Source organism: Ostrinia furnacalis, unplaced genomic scaffold (genome assembly GCF_004193835.3).
Source record: "Ostrinia furnacalis isolate ACB-3 unplaced genomic scaffold, ASM419383v2 OfSCF7013, whole genome shotgun sequence".
Taxonomy (NCBI): domain Eukaryota; kingdom Metazoa; phylum Arthropoda; class Insecta; order Lepidoptera; family Crambidae; genus Ostrinia; species Ostrinia furnacalis.
Genome location: NW_021137252.1, coordinates 958,102 through 978,603, shown reverse-complemented (window position 1 = coordinate 978,603; position 20,502 = coordinate 958,102). Strand labels below are relative to the sequence as shown.

Below are 20,502 nucleotides of genomic sequence, written 5' to 3'. Positions count from 1 at the left end.
TTCTCAGACTCATTTGGTACCATGAGAGTGATGTATCTGACATAGATTTTAACAAACTGTCCGAAAAGATGCTGAGATTATTCTTTTATGGCAAAGTTCATCTTCCACACTGATGATTAATCAGATTACGACAGTTTTTAAGCGTGTTTAAAATGCATTGATACCTTGGCACAGGGAGTGCAGGGGACTTAGGCCCATTTTCCACCAAGGCGGAGCGGGACGGAGAAAATTAAATGTTTTGAACAACCAATCAGATGTCATTCAGATTGAGTGAAACCTTTGGACTTGGATTTTTCCGTGTTTTTTGTCATCAGTGTCATGTATAGCCCCCTGAAATGACTTGTTTTACAAAACTACAACCTGTATAACTGATCCCCCAGGTTATTAGTGATAGGGGATCAAACCTAGCTAGGGTATCCGTATCAGTGGTAGGGGATCCGAACGGAACCACTCACAAAGACATAATCTGGCGTACCGTGGACACATACAGACGACAGCACGTCAGCTTATACATTTCCGTTGTAAAATCGCTCTTATTACTACTAAAAATTAAACCCCACAGTGTATAACTTGATGTGATATCTATACAAGCAAACAGTGGCCTTGTCATGGCGTGCGACTCGCAAATAATGGGCCTTCTTGTTACCGTCAAGTGAGTCAATATACGAGAGTCAATTGTCTTACGTCCGTACCTATTCACAAACGATGCTTGCTTAAGTGAAGCAGCAAATCGAACGCACAGCGTTGAATAGAGCTCTGGATTGGTTCGTGTGTGACTCTCTGCGTCAATACGCACTGTGAGACCTCATAATTCAGTGAGTGAAACGGAACGCACAAAGTAAACATTGTCGTCCGTATATTTTTGCCTAAAAAATATGTAAAAGTGATTAATACTCAATAACAGTATATTTAAAAGTGAGATTAAGTTATGACTCCTCATCTATATCGTTATCTCTTCAAACAAAACATTATTTCTGAGTAAAATGAGTGAAAATGTGACGACGTTGAAAACGTTTAAAACGACTAATAAAAGTGTGTGTGAAACCATTTATCTATAAACAAGTGATACTTGCAATAATTAACTTGTTAAAACAGTGACAATTTTGTGTAAAAACGAAAAACAATTATAATAAATCATCAGAGTGTATGACACAAGTGACAGAAATATCCATGCGCATGAGTCACAGCTAACCGATTTACATTTCAAAATAAAAGACACTTAGCAACAAATCCTAATTTTCACCGTTCCAAGTATACAGCTCGGTGGCGCATTTGGATACTAACCTGCACTACAGCTACGCAAATCACAGGGGACCAAGATCAAGTCCCGAAGATTGGAATATTTTTGTGTTTATTACAACAACAAAAAAATGTCACAGAATCAGAAAAACGTTTGTGTAACGNAAAAAAATGGTTGGACCGGAGTATGAAGTGTGTTGCTTTTGGAAGAGTCAAGCAAACTTATACGACGTCCTAAACACCTGTAAAAGCGAGATAAATACTTTAACGAAGCAGGATTTCATCGTAGTAATTGGGGGGTTTAATGATAAAAATCCATTTGAATTAAAAACTAACTTACTTAAATGGATTAGAGGCATTGTAAATACTAACTTAATTATATGTGGATTACCAAGTAATGCAAAAATGTTTAACTATAATGTAAATTATGATTTGAAAATGATATGTCAAGGGTTTAGATATGCTACTTTTTTAGGAATGAACTATAAAAAATCTCGTTTGGGATCAAAGTTTTATCTCTCAAATTTATGTTTTTCTGTATATAGGGAGATTTTACAATGGACTCACTCGCAGACTAGTTATCAAAATACTACGCAAAATGTAAGTTGTACAAGCGAATACATCAATCAATGTAAAAGTGTCAATTCAATAACTATACAGGACGAGGCTTTTGGAATGCAAAACCAAAACAAATCAATTGTAAAACCACAAAAACATATTTTTTTATGAATGGTAATGTTAGTAATCAATTGATGTTTTTGCATCAAAATATTGCAGGTTTTTTAAGCAAAAGAGATCTACTGGAAATAACACTTTATGAACTATCCATTAAATATAATAGACCAATCGATTTAGTTTGCCTCACAGAAACTTTTATTCAGAAAAATAACGAACTAAATGTACAATTACGAAATTATAACTTAGGTTCCTCCTTCTGTAGACTCGGTAAAAAGCGTGGAGGCGTGTGTATACTACATAGGAATAATATTGAGGTCAAGCAATTACCGTTCCTGAGAGATTTGTCTTGTGAATTGGTTTTCGAATGCTGTGGTGTAGAGATTACTAATTATAACATAGTCTTAGTATGTATCTATAGGATCCCGGGAGCCGATACTCATATTTTCTTTGACAAACTCTCTATTTTACTCAATAAATTAGGAAAAAAAACAAAAAAATATATAGTTCTTACTGGGGATTGGAATATTGATACACTCAAGGATACTAAATTATCTCGGAATCTTAAGGAGTTACTAGAAAGTTATGGATTGGAGTTTCATATTAACTGTCCCACTCGACGACAATCCTGTTTAGATCATTTTGTAAGTAATATTAAGGCTGCGCAAGGCGCCACAGTGCCGGTTTCCCTATCGGATCATGAGACTGCTCAAATACTAACTGTACCAATCAACGCGCGAATAGACACAATTCAATACTATTACAGATTGGTAAGAGACTACAGTAAAGAAAATATAGAAAAATTTAAAGAATGTATACTAAGTTACTCGTGGTCGGATTTATGGAGATTCACCAACGTTGATGAGGCTTTTAATTACTTTCACACTGAACTATGTCTCCTCTATAATCTGTGTTTTCCCAAATACAGAGTGAAAGTGAGAAACAGTAGTAATTGTAAGCTTAACTGGTTAACAAAAGGATTAAGAATCTCATGTGCCACAAAAAGAAAACTGCGAGTAACTTTTTACAAAAAAAAGTCAGACATAGTAAGAACAAAATATAGAATGTACTCAAAATTATTACAAAAATGTATAAATACCGCTCGAAAATCTAAAAATAGTGAATATATTAATAAATCGAAAAATAAATGTATAGCCACATGGAAAATCATTAACGAACAACAAAAAAATGATTTTCCGAAATTTGATCATTTAACTTTACGAAGGAATGAACATACAATAATAGTAAACGATCCGGAAGACATTGCAACTGAGTTCAATGATTATTTCATAGATATTCCCAAAACTGATCTTGACTCTGACTCTGTAAACTATTCGAGAAATATAAGAAATAATAGTGCTACTCTTTTTTTATCACCTACTGATGACTTTGAATTGAGAAATATAGTAAAATCACTAAATAACACTGGAGCAACCGGGTATGATGAGATAAGTACTAAAATAATTAAAGCTTGCGTAAATGAACTGTCCTCGTTATTGGCATACTTAGTAAATTTATCCTTTGCCAATGGTGTATATCCATCTTCTCTTAAGTATTCAGTTGTAAAGCCTTTGTTTAAGAAGGGAGAAAAGGATGATATTGGTAACTACAGACCAATTACACTTATTCCAATACTTTCAAAAATTTTTGAAAAAGTTTTCCATAAACGACTGTCATCATTTTGTACAAAATTTAACGTCATACACCCGGATCAACACGGGTTTCAAAAAGGAAAATCTACCACATTAGCATGCTATAATATTGTTCAACAAGTTTCAACCTTTATGGACAAGCGTATTCCCGTAACGATGGTTTTGTTTGATCTCAGTAGAGCTTTTGATCACGTGTGTCATGGAACTCTGCTTGGAAAATTAGAGAAATATGGAGTGCGTGGTCTCTCGCTCAAGTGGATTGCATCCTACTTGAGTGACAGAATGCAGAGGGTGGAGATAGATAAAATTGACAAATTTAACTTCCTTACCACTTATCAATCTAAATACTCAAAAAATAACTATGGCGTACCACAAGGTAGCATCCTTGGACCTTTGTTATTTATATTATATATAAATGACCTCCCCTCTATCACTAAATATCGATGTACCTTATTCGCTGATGACATCTCTATTATAATTAATAAAATCACAAATACTGATTATGAATATGAAATAAACAACACAATAAATAATGTAACAAAATGGCTTATGTGTAATAATTTATCATTTAATCTGTCTAAAACAAAATATCTACAATTCTATAATAAAAATGGAAGCCCCCAAAGCGTATCGGTAAAACACGGCGGTGACTTAATCGCAGAGTGCACTAATGCTAAATTTCTTGGAATCAATCTGGACGCGAATTTGACTTGGAAGGAACATGTATCTAGTGTCTGCCAAAAAATTAATAGATTTGCGTTTGCCTTATACCGCCTTGCAAAAATTAGTGATCAAAAGACAGCACTTGCTGCGTATCACGGCTACGTCTGCTCAAATTTAAGATATGGTCTTGTTCTGTGGGGAAACTCGGTCGATATCCAGCGTGCCTTTTTAATTCAAAAAAAGTGTCTGAGAGCTATTTGTGGTGCTGGGCCAATGGATTCATGTCGACCAATATTTAAAAAACTTAATTTGCTGACATTACCATCAATGTATATTTTTGAAATATGTATATTTACTAAAAACAATATTAATTCTTTTCAAACGAAACGAGAGATTTGTACATTTTTTACACGGTATCCTAATCGTTTGGTGGTACCGTCTTGTTCAACGACGAATTTTCAGAGAAATTGCTACTTTATGTCTATAAAACTGTACAATAAACTTCCGGACGCAATGAAGGACTTACCCACTAAGCAATTTAAATACCAGCTTTATAAATTGTTAAGCGACAAATGTTTTTATAGCATAAATGAATTTATTAATTGCAAATTTTAAAGAAATTGACACTGTTTTTCTATTATATATATATATATATTTTTTTTTTTAATCGAAATGTATTTTGTTTATTATTATTGAATGTATAATATCATCATTGTTAATTAATTAATTATTTTAGTTGAATTTTTATAGTCTTAGAGTCTTATTTATTTGGACATAATTGTGTGCTTTCTGTTTCACTGTATGTTGCATGCCAATTGTCGTTGGTTAGATGTGTGAAACGAACATTCATTATTTATCACTACTTTGTACCACATTTACCGCAATAAAGAAATTCTATTCTATTCTATTCTATTCATAGTAATGTTTGTGAACAGGCGTTAGTGTTATGGCGCAGTTACACACTAGACGAAACGCGAGCACGCACACCGAAATATGGACGACTAACGGCGATATTAACTGAAGTGGGTGTTTACACTATATCTCTCGATAAAGTTCTCGCATAGTGTAACTGCGCCATTAGGTTTAGTTTTAATTATTTCCGTAATTATTCAATATAACTATAAATACTTTAGTTAGATGATCGTGGTGGCTTTAATTTTCATTCTAATCTAGTTGTTTTCGTTCTAGCCTAATTGACAAAGTGATTATTTAATAATATACCTACTGTTTTAAAAGCCATTAAAAGCGACGGAAAGGCTTAAAAATATTATTATCTTGGCGTGCCTATAGATGTAGGTCTCTAAGAGTCTAAGTACTATGATTACCAAACTAGGACATCCTGAATATTATGAAGAATCAAGTAGCCTTCTTTAGTTCAAGTTTCCATCCGCAGTCATTACACCTACATAATGGGCGAAGGTTTTGTTTTACGGCTTGGATTGACAGTTTGACACTGATGATTTTTAATACGATTTGACACTCCCTTGAATTGAACTCCAGACGCTGTTGAAATTATTTGACAATACAAAAAACTATTATTGTTTCTCACACAATGACTGTTTGATTTGGCTTACCTAAATACTAAATACCTATTTTACATACTAATAAGTATTAACCACTACTTAATGCGCAATGAAATTTATGGTAGAGCTTGCATTATAAAGTTTAAATATTTTGATTAGAAACGAGCTTCATAACAATCAGTCCGTCTGTGTAAAAGTTTAAAGTCGTAACCAATTAAGTAAACTAATTAAAGATAATTATTTAATTTAGTAATTTAATTAAAGATAATTATTTAATTTTTTAGCGTTAAGAGTCGCATCTCAAACTAATTTGAAAATTATAAATAACTTAACTCCCGCCTTAGGCAGTTCGATTTTTTCAAGTTGTTTATAATTTTCAAATTAAAGATAGGTAATTGTTATTAAACAATAAAAATAGACTTGACATCTTTCTTTATAATAATTATTGTAAACAAGATGACACACACATGATTTTATCACGATGCTAACTGTTGATTACACCAATCTTATTAATTATTTATCAATGTTAGTCTGATATTTAATTGGGTATTTGATTGACACCATTTAACCTTAAAGACTTGATTAAAAATAACACTAAAACGACCTAAAAATTCCATAGATACCTAGGTAAGTTTCATTAAATTGTAACCTAAAAATCAACCAGTTTTTTAAACTATGAAAAAAAGTTTGAATTATTTAAAAATATTTTCGAATTAAGTACGTATTTTTGAGATATTGGACTTAGGATGGGAGGACATACGACATCTTGCGACCTTCAAGAGGTTAATAAACAAAAGATAGATTTTTACACCTGATGTAGAGACAGGTATTCAAATGATTTTTACAATTTGTATTGCCCAAATAACTAATAGTCCCATTAGCCCCTCGTGTACCCCTAAATAAGCTTGTGTTACGAGTGGGCTCACCACAATAGTCGAGCGGCAAATACAAATGTTATTTGTATGAATATTTGAACATCGCGGGAAGGGCAAGTTAAAAAATTAAAGGCAGTCCGAAATCCAAGCAGGTAAAGCCGCGGCCAGAAGATAGGGAAGCTATAATAAATGTGAAAACAGGAATTAAAGTAAGTAATCACGCAAGATCGGTAGTATACCTACCTACCTTTTGTTTGCTTAGGTACCTGGCCCATATTTTATTGCGTAAATATGTAAGCACGATCGTATTATATCACTTTTTATTTATTCTACGAGTATGTAATGCAATAATTAAGGTTGTTATTTGCCATATTTTTTTATATTTATACCTGCGCGAATGTGCGGTGCGTATATTCATTTATTTATTTTAGGAACACCAGGGTTTATACCTAGAAAATTTGGTAAGCTTCTTGAAAAACTGTTTTATTGAAGAATATTATGATTGATTGTTAAATTCAGTCAATGGCAGTCCACTGTTGTACCTTATAAACCTTCTAAGAAGCTCTTTAAGACTTGATATTCCGCTTGTTTGTGCAGTTGGTTCTGGTTAGGGGTCGCAATACCGAATCATTTCAGCCAAACCGGTATTTTCGGTATTGGCTCCAGACGAATATCGATAATCCGGTATTTTCGATATTTCCGAGATTAAGCTTAATTTAGCAAATTTAGTATAATAAAGTCAGTTTGCGTAGGTATAGTAAGTAGGTACATAACCTAAATTAATTTATCTTCTAAATAAAACAATATTCAGTCCAAATCAAATTGAGTTATAAAGAGGTAATCTAAATATTATTAAATCTAAATTAAATTTTTAGGCCTTGTAATGAGATCGTAGAAACAGTAAAGTATCTTTTAACACTCTTGACTTACTTGACTTAAGGTCCTATGTCCCCTAGATGGGGCAGAGGGCGTCCACAACAGTCCTCCGTCGCGTTCGGTCTTGAGCTTCGCGTTTGATCTCACTCCAAGTCTTGCCGATCTTCTCCGCCTCGTCTGCCACAGTGCGCCGCCAAGTTTGCTTGGGGCGACCGCGTTTGCGTTTTCCTTGGGGGTTCCAATCCAGAGCCTGCATGGGGATGTGATCGGGATCTCTTCGGAGAGTGTGGCCAATCCAGTTTCACTTGAGGAGCTTGATCTGCTGGTCGATCGCAATTTCGTGGCAGCGTTCCAATAGCTCGACGTTGGAGATTTTCTCAGGCCAGTATAAATGCCGAAAATTCGGCGAAGGCAGNCACGAGCGGTTCGGGCGGAAGCCAGCCTGTTCCCTACGCAAAAGAGGTTCAACGGCTCCCGATAACCTATCCAAGATAATCTTGCAGAAAACCTTTAACGGTATCGAGAGCAAAGTGATACCTTTCCAATTGCTACACTGGCTTAGGTACCCTTTCTTTGGCACAGTAATTAAAAGCCCCTTATTCCAGTCGTCTGGTAGTTCCTCTTCCATCCAGATGTTTTCGATGAGAGGTGTCAGGACGTTGGCGGCGGAGTTTACGTCGACTATCACTCAATCAACTCAAAACGAACTCGCGCGCGCGTATTTGAATTAAACGGCGCGTAAATTTTTCTGTTTGTATTTGTTTTTATTTATTTTACTAAAACCGAAAATACCGAAAATCCCGGTTTTTGTGAAATGAATACCGGTATTAATTAGACCTAAATTTGGCCCGGTATTCCGGTATTTTCGAAATTCGGTATCCCGGTTTGCGACCCCTAGTTCTGGTCTTCTTCCGAAAAACCTTATTTTCGTAGCATCTAATCCCACGAATCAACCTTTGCATAGAATTGACTAGCACACAAATGTCAGCAAACATAATTTTTGACCTTTTACTTTCTTCCGAGACAAACTTGACCTTTACTGGTTGGGTTTGTACGGTCAAGCTGCAGATTCTGGCTATACAGGAGTTGCAACGATGGGAACGAGAGGTGGGAATAGTCCCGTAAATGTCTACCTCATTATACACTAGGTAAAACGAATGCTGTTTTGCTAAAATACCGATTGTTAACAGCAAAAGTAGAACTAGTCTAATCACGGTTTCAACATTTAAAACTTCTTGCCACGAGACAATCATTGATGTGTAATCTCAACCTGGCAAGAACTGGATGGTTGCAAATGGCTTGCGAGCACATTTTCACTGGCGACCTAGAATGTGAGTCTACACGCATAGGAAAAATATGAATATCTTTCAACTATTAAATACCGCATGTGTTTAAGATTGATTTGATTATTACGGTTTAATCGGAGCGATATTTTTGATGTTATTGGAGTTGATTTAGTGTTTAAGTCGCATCTCAAACTTAAAAAATTAAAAGAAATTGATACATAATGCTTTTTACATTTTGACAGGTTCGGTGGAGTTTTTTTGGCGTAAAGAAGATCACTACTCAATGTTGACTGGTTACATATTTACAAGTACCCTACCTAAGAAATAAAATGTCGTGGATTTTTTTTCCCTTTAAACTACGGAATAACCCACGATTTTCAAGCATTGATCAATAAGGTAAAATGAACAAGAGAACTCTTTGGAGATACATATTTTGTTTTTGACTGTACTTACTTACCTAATTAGATTTTTTAAATCTTCGCATGTTATTTTGAAATTAGTACTGACTGATATTATTGATTAATTATACTGCTGTTATCAATTTAATTGTTAGATAGGTAGATATAAAATGAGGTGATACCGAATTATCTGCGCTCGAAATGGAGGTAGGTAGACATTTTTTGTGTCTATTGATGATTGCCTCTTCTCAAACATTTTTACACAAAAATCAGACCTCATTTTAAGAGAACACTGTCTTGTGCAAGCCATTTTCATCTTTATCTGCTGACAATAGAGAATTGTCTTGCAACAAAAAACTTATTTCACGCCCGAGCGTTCTCACCGAAGTTTAATGTGGTCAAATAAAAACAAACTTTTATCTATGATAAATGCGAGAAGAACAAATCGGTGAAAAGAGGTGCTCCATAAAGAGGCCAGAAACGACCGTGTAGGAATGGAATTTTATCTTAATTGCAGCAAAATGTAGGTACGTTTAGAAGTCAACGACAAAATCTATTAACAAACCTCCGTGAGTTATCGCCGTCCGTGGATTACGCCATCGCACATAACAAAAACACCATGGAGAACTTGCACACAAAAACTTTTTGGTTTTCAAACTGGCCACATATTTTTGAAATTAAAAGTAAACACAGAGCTGTCAGATTCGAGCTGTCACATTCGGAAAGTTGAGCGCGTTTTGGCGCGAAAACGCGTAACTTCGAGGACGTCAAGCGCTTGGCGCGACGCGCGTTATACTGAATGTACTGTTGTTGGCGTATCACGTTATCCGGTGCAACTCCGGCCCATGCAAGACGAATGCACCGTTAATTCTTTGTACGTTACCGATTTATTGTTAAATTGCATCGGATAAAACGGGGACTTTCGGTTTTTAACTGCACGCCTAGATTCTTTGCAGAAAAAATCCTAAAGGTAACTTCTTAGAAGTTTAAAAGGTTTTTTGACGGGTGTCCTTTTACTACCTGCGATACATAATTGTGAGTCATTCATCAAAAACCTTTTAAATTTTATTTTTTTTGCCGATGACGTAAGTTGCGTACCTACTTGTTTGCATAATATTTTCATAAAAACTGGGTTATTCTAATGCAAGTTCAGTTTTGATTTAGGAATGCATTTAATTCATTTATTTAAGCATTAAAATGCTACAGGATATAAAAACACAACTTTGCTCGTCTTTAATATTTCATTTTTATTTCAGTATTGGAACAGATGTATGGTAATTTGAATAAAACGTATACACGATTAGAAACACGCCATTTACATTAATTTCGTCAAATACAATTAGAAGATATGCTATGTTTTTGATATGCATTCTATTGCTAAGACCAGTTGGAGTACAGTCATGAAAAAAAATTAAATAGATTTTTTGTTCAACTTAAAAAAATATTTAAAAAAGTATTCTAATTTTTTTGTTCAAAAATATATAAATTAAGAAAATAGCATTATTTTTGGGGGTATTTATTAATTATTTTTTTTGCTCTTAAAACGTGATACTGTGCTAAAACTGGTCTTAATTTTGTAGCAATTTATAATTTTAAAATTTTTCCAAATATTTGTGCGTGGTAAAGAACTAGCGACATTTAGTTAAAATCCTATTTTTCTTAATTTATAATTCGTAAAACTAATAATTAACTTAAACACTTATCTATTTAATAGAAATAGTTATATCTACATAGTAAAGACTATATTTATAAGAGTATTCTAGATTTCTTTGGCGAAGCATTCATATTTACATGTTTTTAATAAACATGAAAAATAAATTATCCAACTTTTAAACATAATAAGTAAATAATATTAAATATTTATAACAATATCAATCGTATTTTGAAAATACATATAATTATAACAGTCTTTAAAAAAATATCGAACAAAATCTAACATTATAGACTACAAAATGTTTAAAGTCTCTTAGTCAATATTCAAATCCATTGTAATTAACACAAAGTAATTTGCACCTAATTTTAATAAGTATTAATCGAGATCTAGGTGGGTAACTTTCTGTTCTATTATTTGAACATAAAATATCAAATAGTGTACTATTTATATTTTTTATTTAACTGCGCTTTATTTTTTAACAAAGAATTAACACGTTATTTTTTTTTCCAATAATGAATGTAATTTTTTATAGCGCTCGTGAGAGTTTTCAGCACGCTTGCTTAGCTCATAGGATGTTGACATAAACCAATAGTGGTAATTTACATATTTAATGGAATTTTGCATTTACAATGCCAAATACATCACAAAAAATGTAACATTTTCTAGTAAAACATGATGTTTACTTACTTAAATAATTATAGGCTTTTAACACCAATTTATGTAAATTAATTTTGATAAATTTATTTTAGGATTAAAGCGATGTACTTAAATATGAAATCATTTAGTCCGCAGAATGAACCTAAAAGTACAAAGTGGATAAAGTAATTAAATATTATGTTAAATATCATTTAGGTATTCTGTTGTTTTTTTATTAATAGGTAAAATTATCCTCTGCTTTGGGACAAAATTTTATTGAGTATTATTTGTTTAGTTTTTATCATAGATAAATGAGGACGCAACGAAAACTAAAAGTAAATTACTTTACATAATAAAACAATTTTTCCCAGACCAAAATTATCTCTCATTATCCCTTCTGAGCAGCCTGTTGACCCTAAAGATCCTGTTTTTGTATGACTGTATGGGCGCTCGACGCAGCAGACGCGATGCGGCGACGCGCGTCATAGCGGCTTTGTAGCTCTCTGGTGTAAGCATGGCGGGCGTCTCGCGCGTGCGTAAACTGTCAGACGACAAGATGGCGGCGTCAGACAACATGGCGTCGATGTCAAAGAAGACTTTCGTCTGATCCGCTTTCAAAATGTAACCAGATATAAGATTGAGTATATTTTTTTAAATAGAAATGAGGACGCAACGAAAACTAAAAGTAAATTACTTTCACAATAAAACAATTTTTCCTAGACCAAAATTATCTCTCATTATCCCTTCTGAGCAGCCTGTTGACCCTAAAGATCCTGTTTTTGTATGACTGTATGGGCGCTCGACGCAGCAGACGCGATGCGGCGACGCGCGTCATAGCGGCTTTGTAGCTCTCTGGAGTTAGCATGGCGGGCGTCTCGCGCGTGCGTAAACTGTCAGACGACAAGATGGCGGCGTCAGACAACATGGCGTCGATGTCGCCGTTCAACATGGCTAAGGAGTCTGAGGTGGTGAAGTTGGAATTTGGAGTGCAGAGCGGGATCGCGTTCGACCATTTTCTGTTCCTGTTGGTTAAATTGAAGAGGTTAGAATTATGTACAGCTGCTGACAGCGTGAAAGTTAGCTAGTTGTGCCATTTTGCAACAAAAAAGTATTACTAATAGTCTCATAATTATGATGTTGACTGTACATTGTCATGGGTAAATCTTGGGTTCGTAAAACCTCACCGCTAATCCACGCTAAATTTTGTCAGTGTGTGCGTGCGCGCCGCATACGTATTGGCGCGCGCTCACATACAAACCGCGCTCGGTGCGTTTCTATGAAGATGACCTACTCATTTGTATTTCTCTCTGGTAAAACAAAACAGCGAAAAAACTCGACTTAATCTCTGTGCAAAATTATGTTCTGTGATTGGTCTAAATATTACGAGTAGGTATTATTAACGTTCACAGGAACATCGCGTTTGCAGTTCCCAAAAAACCGATCCCTTCTAATTTAAAAAATTGGAACTCGTAAAACTGGATTGCCATAGGAACGAGCCCTAAGAATTAAAGTGTAAAATCAGTTTAATTCACAACTAATGGGTCACCCTGTATACATTTGTTCCAATATTGTTTAGTACAATGAACTGAAATCAAGGTGGCAGTGGGCGGGGAACATAGCTCGTAGAGACGATGGCCGTTGGGGCAGAAAAGTTCTCGAGCGGCGACCACGGGCTGGAAGACGTAGCGTGGGCAGGCCTCCTACTAGGTGGACCGACGATCTGGTAAAGGTCGCGGGAGGAGCCTGGATGTGGGCAGCGTAGGACCGTTCAATGTGGAAAATCTTAGGGAGGCCTATGTCCAGCAGTGAACGTCATTTGGCTGAAACGAAGTAACGAACGAACAATGAACTTACTTCAAACACCTTAGCATGGGCGCTCCTTTCAGCCTGTACCCTGGCTCGCAGGTGAAGGTGACGGTCTCGCCGATCTTGTAGTAGAACTTGACGGAGGACATGCGGCCTGATATGGTGGTGCCAGGGTACGTGCACGCTTGGGCACCTGGAGAAGAATGCGATGGTTAGTGGGATATAGTAATACAAAATAAGAATTAACTAATAACTTCATAAACGTCAGCAGATTAAAAGAATTTGTCTTGTAGACAGTCTGGTAGCAGCAGAACTATACAATATCTTAACCCTGTACGGAACACTGCTTAGCTGTATAAATTCACTGGAAAAGTGTCAAAACTGACATAAGTGACTTGTCATTCCACAGATAGCTGTCTTGTCATGGTATACCAGGATAGGTTTTCCATAAAGCGTATGTTCCAGGTCGTTGTAAATTAAATACGCTTTTGGCCTTGCATGGTACAAAAACTATTCCCCTGAAAATGTACATAAACTCACAAGTAGGCGGTTATCGCTCCACCACCGGCCGCTATCCTGGCACACCAGGATCAAGCATCCACAGAGGTAAGTGGAACTGTACCATATGTCTTGTCTAATGCGGTACAAAGCGACTCATACAAGTCCCCTGGAAAGGCACATCAACTCACAAGTAGGTGACTTATCGCTCCACCGCCCGCTGTCCTGGCACACCAGGATGGGTCGTCCATGGAGTGTATGCTCTGGGTTGCATTGCAGTGGAACTACAGTACATCCTCTGCCCTGTACGGTGGAATAGTGACTTATACAAGTCCCCTGGAAAGGCACACAAACTCACAAGTAGGCGGCTTATCGCTCCACCGGCCGCTGTCCTGGCACACCAGGATGGGTCGTCCATGGAGCGTGTGCTCTGGGTTGCAGTGGAACTACAGTGCATCCCCTGCCTTGTACGGTAGAATAGTGACTTATACAAGTCCCCTGGAAAGGCACATAAACTTACAAGTAGGCGGCTTATCGCTCCACCGTCCGCTGTCCTGGCACACCAGGATGGGTCTTCCATGGAGCGTGTGCACTAGGTTGCAGTGGAACTGTAACACATCCCCTGCCCTGTACGGTAGAATAGTGACTTATACAAGTCCCCTGGAAAGGCATATAGACTCACAAGTAGGCGGCTTATCGCTCCACCGGCCGCTGTCCTGGCACACCAGGATGGGTCGTCCATGGAGCGTGTGCTCTGGATTGCAGTGGAACTGTAACACGTCCCCTGCCCTGTATGGTGGAATAGTGATTTATACAAGTCCCCTGGAAAGGCACACAAACTCACAAGTAGGCGGCTTATCGCTCCACCGGCCGCTGTCCTGGCACACCAGGATGGGTCGTCCATGGAGCGTGTGCTCTGGGTTACAGTGGAACTGTAACACGTCCCCTGCCCTGTATGGGGCTCGGCCGAGGACGTATCCTGATGCTGGTGGAGGCAGTGCTGGGCAGGATACCTCTGTGGAAGATATTTTGATGTAAAGTAGAGAATAAAAGTTGTGCAGGAAATGAAAACACACGTGTCGACTATCTGATGGTATACTTTTCTAGACGTATTTCCCCACAGGACGTCCACCTCACTGGATAAGAGTAGGTAAGACGTTTTGCCTCCCAGTCCACGCGACAATCATACGATTATCAAAATTACACTTTAGGTATATTCTGATCAAGCATTTAAAGATCATTGAGACACATTGGTGTCTCCTTATATCTGGTCGTGATCTTGAAAAATCTGGCCGAGTCAAAAGTGATCCTCACATCCACACACTTTGCAATAACAAGTCTTCAATCCACTATTTCGAGCGTAACCAAGACAGAAGACTTACCTCTACAAACAGGGAAGGGTCTGGCCCAGTCTGCGGCTGGTAAGCAGACCGTCTCAGCGGCCCCACTGAGGGCCCACCCTGGGGGGCACGAGAAAGCCGCGCGGCCCCCTACACCACGTGACACTACCGCCACTCGGGGGCGCCTCTCCCCTTCGTGGAGGAGTTTAACTGGCTTCTTCGGTTTCAGTGAAACTAGCAGGGCCTTGCTCACAACACATTCATTCTATTCTTAAGCCACTGAGGGCCCACCCCGGGGGGCACTAGAAGACCGCTTGGCCCCCCACCTCACATGTCATTCACAACATTTGCAAGATCACACTTTTGAATGTCATAAATGTCGTCACAAATATCGAGACTGTAAGACTTACCTCTACAAACAGGGAAGGGTCTGGCCCAGTCCGCGGCTGGTAAGCAGACAGTCTCGGCGGCCCCACTGAGGGCCCACCCTGGGGGGCACGAGAAAGCCGCGCGGCCCCCTACACCACGTGACACCACCGCCACTCGGGGGCGCCTCTCCCCTTCGTGTAGTGGTGTGTCGTGGACCACGTCCCCGCATTCTACGCCTTAAAAGAGAATTTTAGTATTAAAATAAGTTGCTTTTCTCATTTATCGGAAAAATCTCTAAGAATACCTAAACTAGTACTTCTGTAAGACGCCTTGTGAATGCCTAGCATTTTCGGGTAAGAGTAGGCGCACACCGTTGATTTTTCATCGGCCGATAGTTTAGTCGGGCAGTTGATCAGTATGGGCATGTATGGGAGTGCGCACACTACGCCGATTCGATTTGGCCGATTCTTCCGATACAAATTAAAATCGGGCACAACTATCGGCCAACTAAAAATCAACGGTGTGCGCCTACTCTAATAGGGACCGATATAGGGTGTTTTCACCCGTAATAGCGCGACAAGAAAAATGTCACGTAGCAAGAATTCTGACGTATAACGTAACGACACGTGTTGCAGAATATTTACTCCGTGGAGCATCATCATCATCTGTCAGCTGTTGCAGTACACTCTTAGATTTTGATCAAGCAACTGCCATTTATCTTCTTGAACCCTCGACCTATCCTACTTGAGATAGTCAGTGAAAATTAGACTTTGTTCCTTTCTAATAAGACTCACTTTCGCATACAGGTAGAGGCGCGCTCCAGTTGCCAGACGCGTGACAGGCTAACGCGTGCACATCAAGCAAAGAATTTCCATTGGCACAGTTGAAGAAGAAGATCACTTTATCAAGCTACTCTGCCAGTTGTCTTAAGGCTGTTGATCCATGCAGCTCGGGACTTTTAGTGAAAATAAGACTTTGTTCGGTACTTATAAAACTCACTTTCGCATACAGGTAGAGGCGCACTCCAGTTGCCAGACGCGCGACAGGTCAGTGCATGCGCACCTAACAGCGCATTTCCATTCGCACAATGGAACCGGATCTCGATGAAAAATCGCGTGCCAAGTCCACTGGCCACCAGCCTGCTTCTTATTGTCAAAGGAAGGGAGTGAAAACTAGACTTTATTCCCTTCTGATAAGACTCACTTTCGCATACAGGTAGAGGCGCGCTCCAGTTGCCAGATGCGCGACACGTCAGCGCGTGCGCACCTAACAGCGCGTTTCCATTGGCGCAGTGGAACCGGATCTCGATGCCGAGTCTCGTGCCCAGTCCACTGGCGACCAGCCCGCGTCTTATTGGCAGGGGAGGACAATGGACATCTAAAGACAATTAAGTTTTAATGTCAATGATGACTGATTAAAGATAACTAAAACTTAGTTTTATCAGTATCTGACTAAAATATTTTCATGTTTAATTATAATGTTCTTAACAATGATATTCTGCACGATTAAAGAAATTCCAGATATGGTCCTTCGAGCCGGATTTGTATAGTTAATACTGGATGGACCAAACCAGGGTCAAGAAGATTTTATTTGATCTTGACTGTTTTACAACCATTACTAATGATAAATCAGTAAAATACATTTTTAATGTAGTCATATAACCTATTCTTCTTAAACGTACCCTCAACTATAATCTCCACGTGGTGACTCTGTCTGGCAGGGGTCTCGCAGCGGTAGATTCCCGAGTCCTCCTTCACGGCTCCCAAGATGCTCAGACGGTACTCCAGCTGGCTGTCCCTGCCAGGATCCGTGGTCCAGCCTTCAGGGTATTTGCGGTCGGAACTGAAAATATAACAATACTAGAATGAGTTTTTTTAACCAAATAGATGTCTAGTTGGACAACTCTTTCAAGGATTTCCTGCGCTGCCCTCATCTTGGTGCTTCTCGCGACATATCCTACCTACGATATCAGTTCCATCGTAATGCTAGTAGTGATAACTGACCGTTATTTTGTTACTACTCATAGGGATTCCACCCTTTGACTCAACAGATGTGATGTCTTCGTAATAGAGAACTTTTTTAGGCCCTTTAAGTCGCCTTCGTCAAGTTATCGGCCATTCTCAGATGAGCTAGTTTTTGCGTGTCCGGGCTGTTAAATCGTTAAAAATGACAAATTAGAGACATGCAAGTATTTTTATATGTTACTTAACAACCCTATCCAGTTGTGCATTAAATCATAGGCCTCTATTTTAAGTATTTGTGACTTAATTAATTTCATGAACCTCTGTTCTCTAATTACCGTTTCGCGTCCGCACACCGACTTAATGTTAAAACTTGGCTGTAATTTTTATGTCGTATAGATTTGGTTTACTCCATTCAACATTTTAAAGAGTACAAAAGATTGTCTTACGCATAGCAAAATATCTATTCAATAGAACCATTCTGTAAATAATTAGAATTAAAAAACTGCTTGTCCGAGCGAAAGTCCTAATTCCCGTGACGTTTTCTGTTTTTGGGCACACAAGCCTAAATAATAATATTTGACACATCATTTACGCGCGCGGCGCGAGCCCTTAGTTAGTTCTAAGACCTGTTAGCAAGTAGACGTCTATTGCGTTGGCGTACCGTCGATGAATTGCGTAAGAGTATAATTACCATATCTTTGGTTTTCAATTTTTCTATTTACCATGTCCTTATTTTTATACTCGATTTTTGAAGGTAGATCCACGTTGTTAATTTAAAAAGATTCAGTACTTTGGCCTTCATACTCTATCCCTATCACAACATTTGCTATGATCGTTTGAACAAAGGCCTGCCACAACATTATTCTCCGCTACAGGTAGAGACAATTTTAATTTTAACTAAAATGCTTATTTTACTTCGAAATCTTTTGTTTTTATTTGAAATCTAACTTGTCTTTATCAAAATTACAAATCTAGAGCCATTTTCAGTTTTGTTGTTAACGAAGCGTTGAATGGCGCGCCCGGAGAGGCTTAGTTCAAACGATCATAGCAAATGTTGTGATAGGGATAGAGACATGCGATTTTTGGTTTTACAAAGATAATACGATAGAAAATAATACAAAGTAATAAAAACCACCGGTTATAGGGGCATTTTTTGGAGAAATTTATAAAATAACCAAAAAAACACGAATTTTTAAGCAGATTTTTTTCAAAAAGTATCATTTTTTATTATTTGTTGGCATTTTTTGTGTATTTTATGTATTTTTTTAGTATCGCCTGTTATTTAGCATTATTACTGTTTTTATTTTATCAGGATATACAGCTTAGTTTAAAAGTTATTACGTTTTCTTTACAATAAGTAATTTGAAGAAAAAAAATTCTATAAAAAATTAAAAAAAAATCTCAAAAATTTTTTGACCTCTTTTTTGTCGATAAAAATAGGTCCAGTTTCATCTATTTTCATATGTACACTTTAACGTGACTCACACTGTATACAAATGCATATTATGGCATCGACTTAGCCTCGCAAATGTAGAAATACTTTAACGTTTTCAAAATAACCTTGGTTTACAAAGTCCACTGAAGTGATACCAAACGTCAAAGAGGGTGTGGAAAATCCTGTAAAGCTTACAACCAAAGACTAGACCCTCATGAAATCTATTTGCTGCATCCCTTCTAAATTCTAAGACTTCTGCATTTAGGCTCAGGAGAAAGCGAATAGCATCAATCTGAAAACTTATTATAAAAGAATCGAGGTGACAAATCATGGGATATGCTGAGCTGGAACAGTCATTATTGCAAATTCAATTTAATCTGATAATGGGTGATGGCTGATCGCAGATAGATTAAAAAGAGAAAAAATCACTTAAATCATTAAAAAAATTTTCGACATAATTATGCATATCCGAAAAATCAAATTTGTGAGATCTCCTGATCCATTATCTGTACGTTAAATCGTTTGTATCACATTGAAATCAAATAAATGATGATTAAGATTCTGATCAAATGTGACACGTAGCCCCTTCTGGGCAAAACTAAGTGTTCCTGTTATAGCCTCGATTATTGCAGTATACTGAAAATATCTTGATACAATAAATAATAGAAATGAGTGTTTTCCTTTTTTCAAAGGGTTATTAAGTGTACCTAGAGCATTTTTTATGACGCTATATATTTATATACAAATTTATCAATGCAAGATATTGTTTTCTTGCTATTTTACATATTTTTTCTAATTACCGTTGGAATAAGTATTAGCCTTATCTAATTACCGTGACCATAAAATTTTTGGGTCTCATTTACGCGAAAACCGCTTGGAATAATTTGACGCCTTAACGATTGTTAAATTCGTACTTTTCATGTGTTTCATATTTAAATGCGTTTAAGTCAATTAAGCCAAATTTCAAAAATGATATGGTAATTAGGCTGAGAACGCCTAATCGTGAGAATGGCCGTTATGAGTATTATTCTGTAATAAGAAGTCAAACTGCACATGGCCTTCCCCAAGGATATACGCAGCAGCCCGCATATACACAATGGGCGGGGCACATAGCTCGTAGAGCTGATGGCAATTGGGGCAGAAAAGTTCTTGAGTTGGGACGTGTAAAAGTGCTTTTTTTAAAGCCTACTTACAGAAATAAATGAGTTTTACTGAGTTTCACGAGTGTGGGCGGACCTCTCTCTTGGTGGAACGAAGATCTGGTGAAGGTCGCGGGAGAACTTGGAAATTATATGACGCGAAAATTTTATATTAAAACTCACTCAGGATAATGATGCGTGACATTCCACTTAGGGTTCCCGAACCTCCTCATCCAGAGGCACTCCATATGCAGCACTGTACCAGGGTACACCAGCAGTTTCCCGTCGTTGGTCTGCGCGATGGGACCTTGGGAGTGCCTGAAGAGGATCGTTGGAGGCTTCTCCACTGAAACAATGTGCGGAAGTTTGTAAGAAGCTTTGGTTTTTTAATTCACTGCCACTGGATTTATATTTGTCAACGTGAAATTGTGAACTCCGTCAGTTTATAATATAACGCGTGAGATTGTAAACTAA

The 20,502-nt window shown here is 37.5% G+C and overlaps 2 protein-coding genes across 2 annotated transcripts in view; both read right to left on the bottom strand.

Moving 5' to 3' along the window:
* Positions 1 to 9,992, bottom strand: part of Rhp (GTP-Rho-binding protein rhophilin) — a 193,382-nt gene extending 183,390 nt beyond the window's left edge. Inside the window, exon 1 of the mRNA XM_028318819.1 lies at positions 9,753 to 9,992. The gene's annotated coding sequence lies outside the window, so the exon portion shown is untranslated. The remainder of the gene's footprint in view (positions 1 to 9,752) is intronic.
* Positions 9,993 to 11,785: 1,793 nt separating this feature from the next.
* The window catches only part of Hasp (Hig-anchoring scaffold protein), a 140,302-nt gene continuing 131,585 nt past the window's right edge, over positions 11,786 to 20,502 (bottom strand). Inside the window, exons 26-32 of the mRNA XM_028318794.1 lie at positions 20,212 to 20,374; positions 17,172 to 17,332; positions 16,694 to 16,867; positions 15,532 to 15,726; positions 14,626 to 14,796; positions 13,332 to 13,476; positions 11,786 to 12,499 (exon numbers count right to left, since the gene is read on the bottom strand). Coding sequence (XP_028174595.1) covers positions 12,205 to 12,499; positions 13,332 to 13,476; positions 14,626 to 14,796; positions 15,532 to 15,726; positions 16,694 to 16,867; positions 17,172 to 17,332; positions 20,212 to 20,374 — 1,304 coding nt within the window. The 3' untranslated portion in view covers positions 11,786 to 12,204. The remainder of the gene's footprint in view (positions 12,500 to 13,331; positions 13,477 to 14,625; positions 14,797 to 15,531; positions 15,727 to 16,693; positions 16,868 to 17,171; positions 17,333 to 20,211; positions 20,375 to 20,502) is intronic.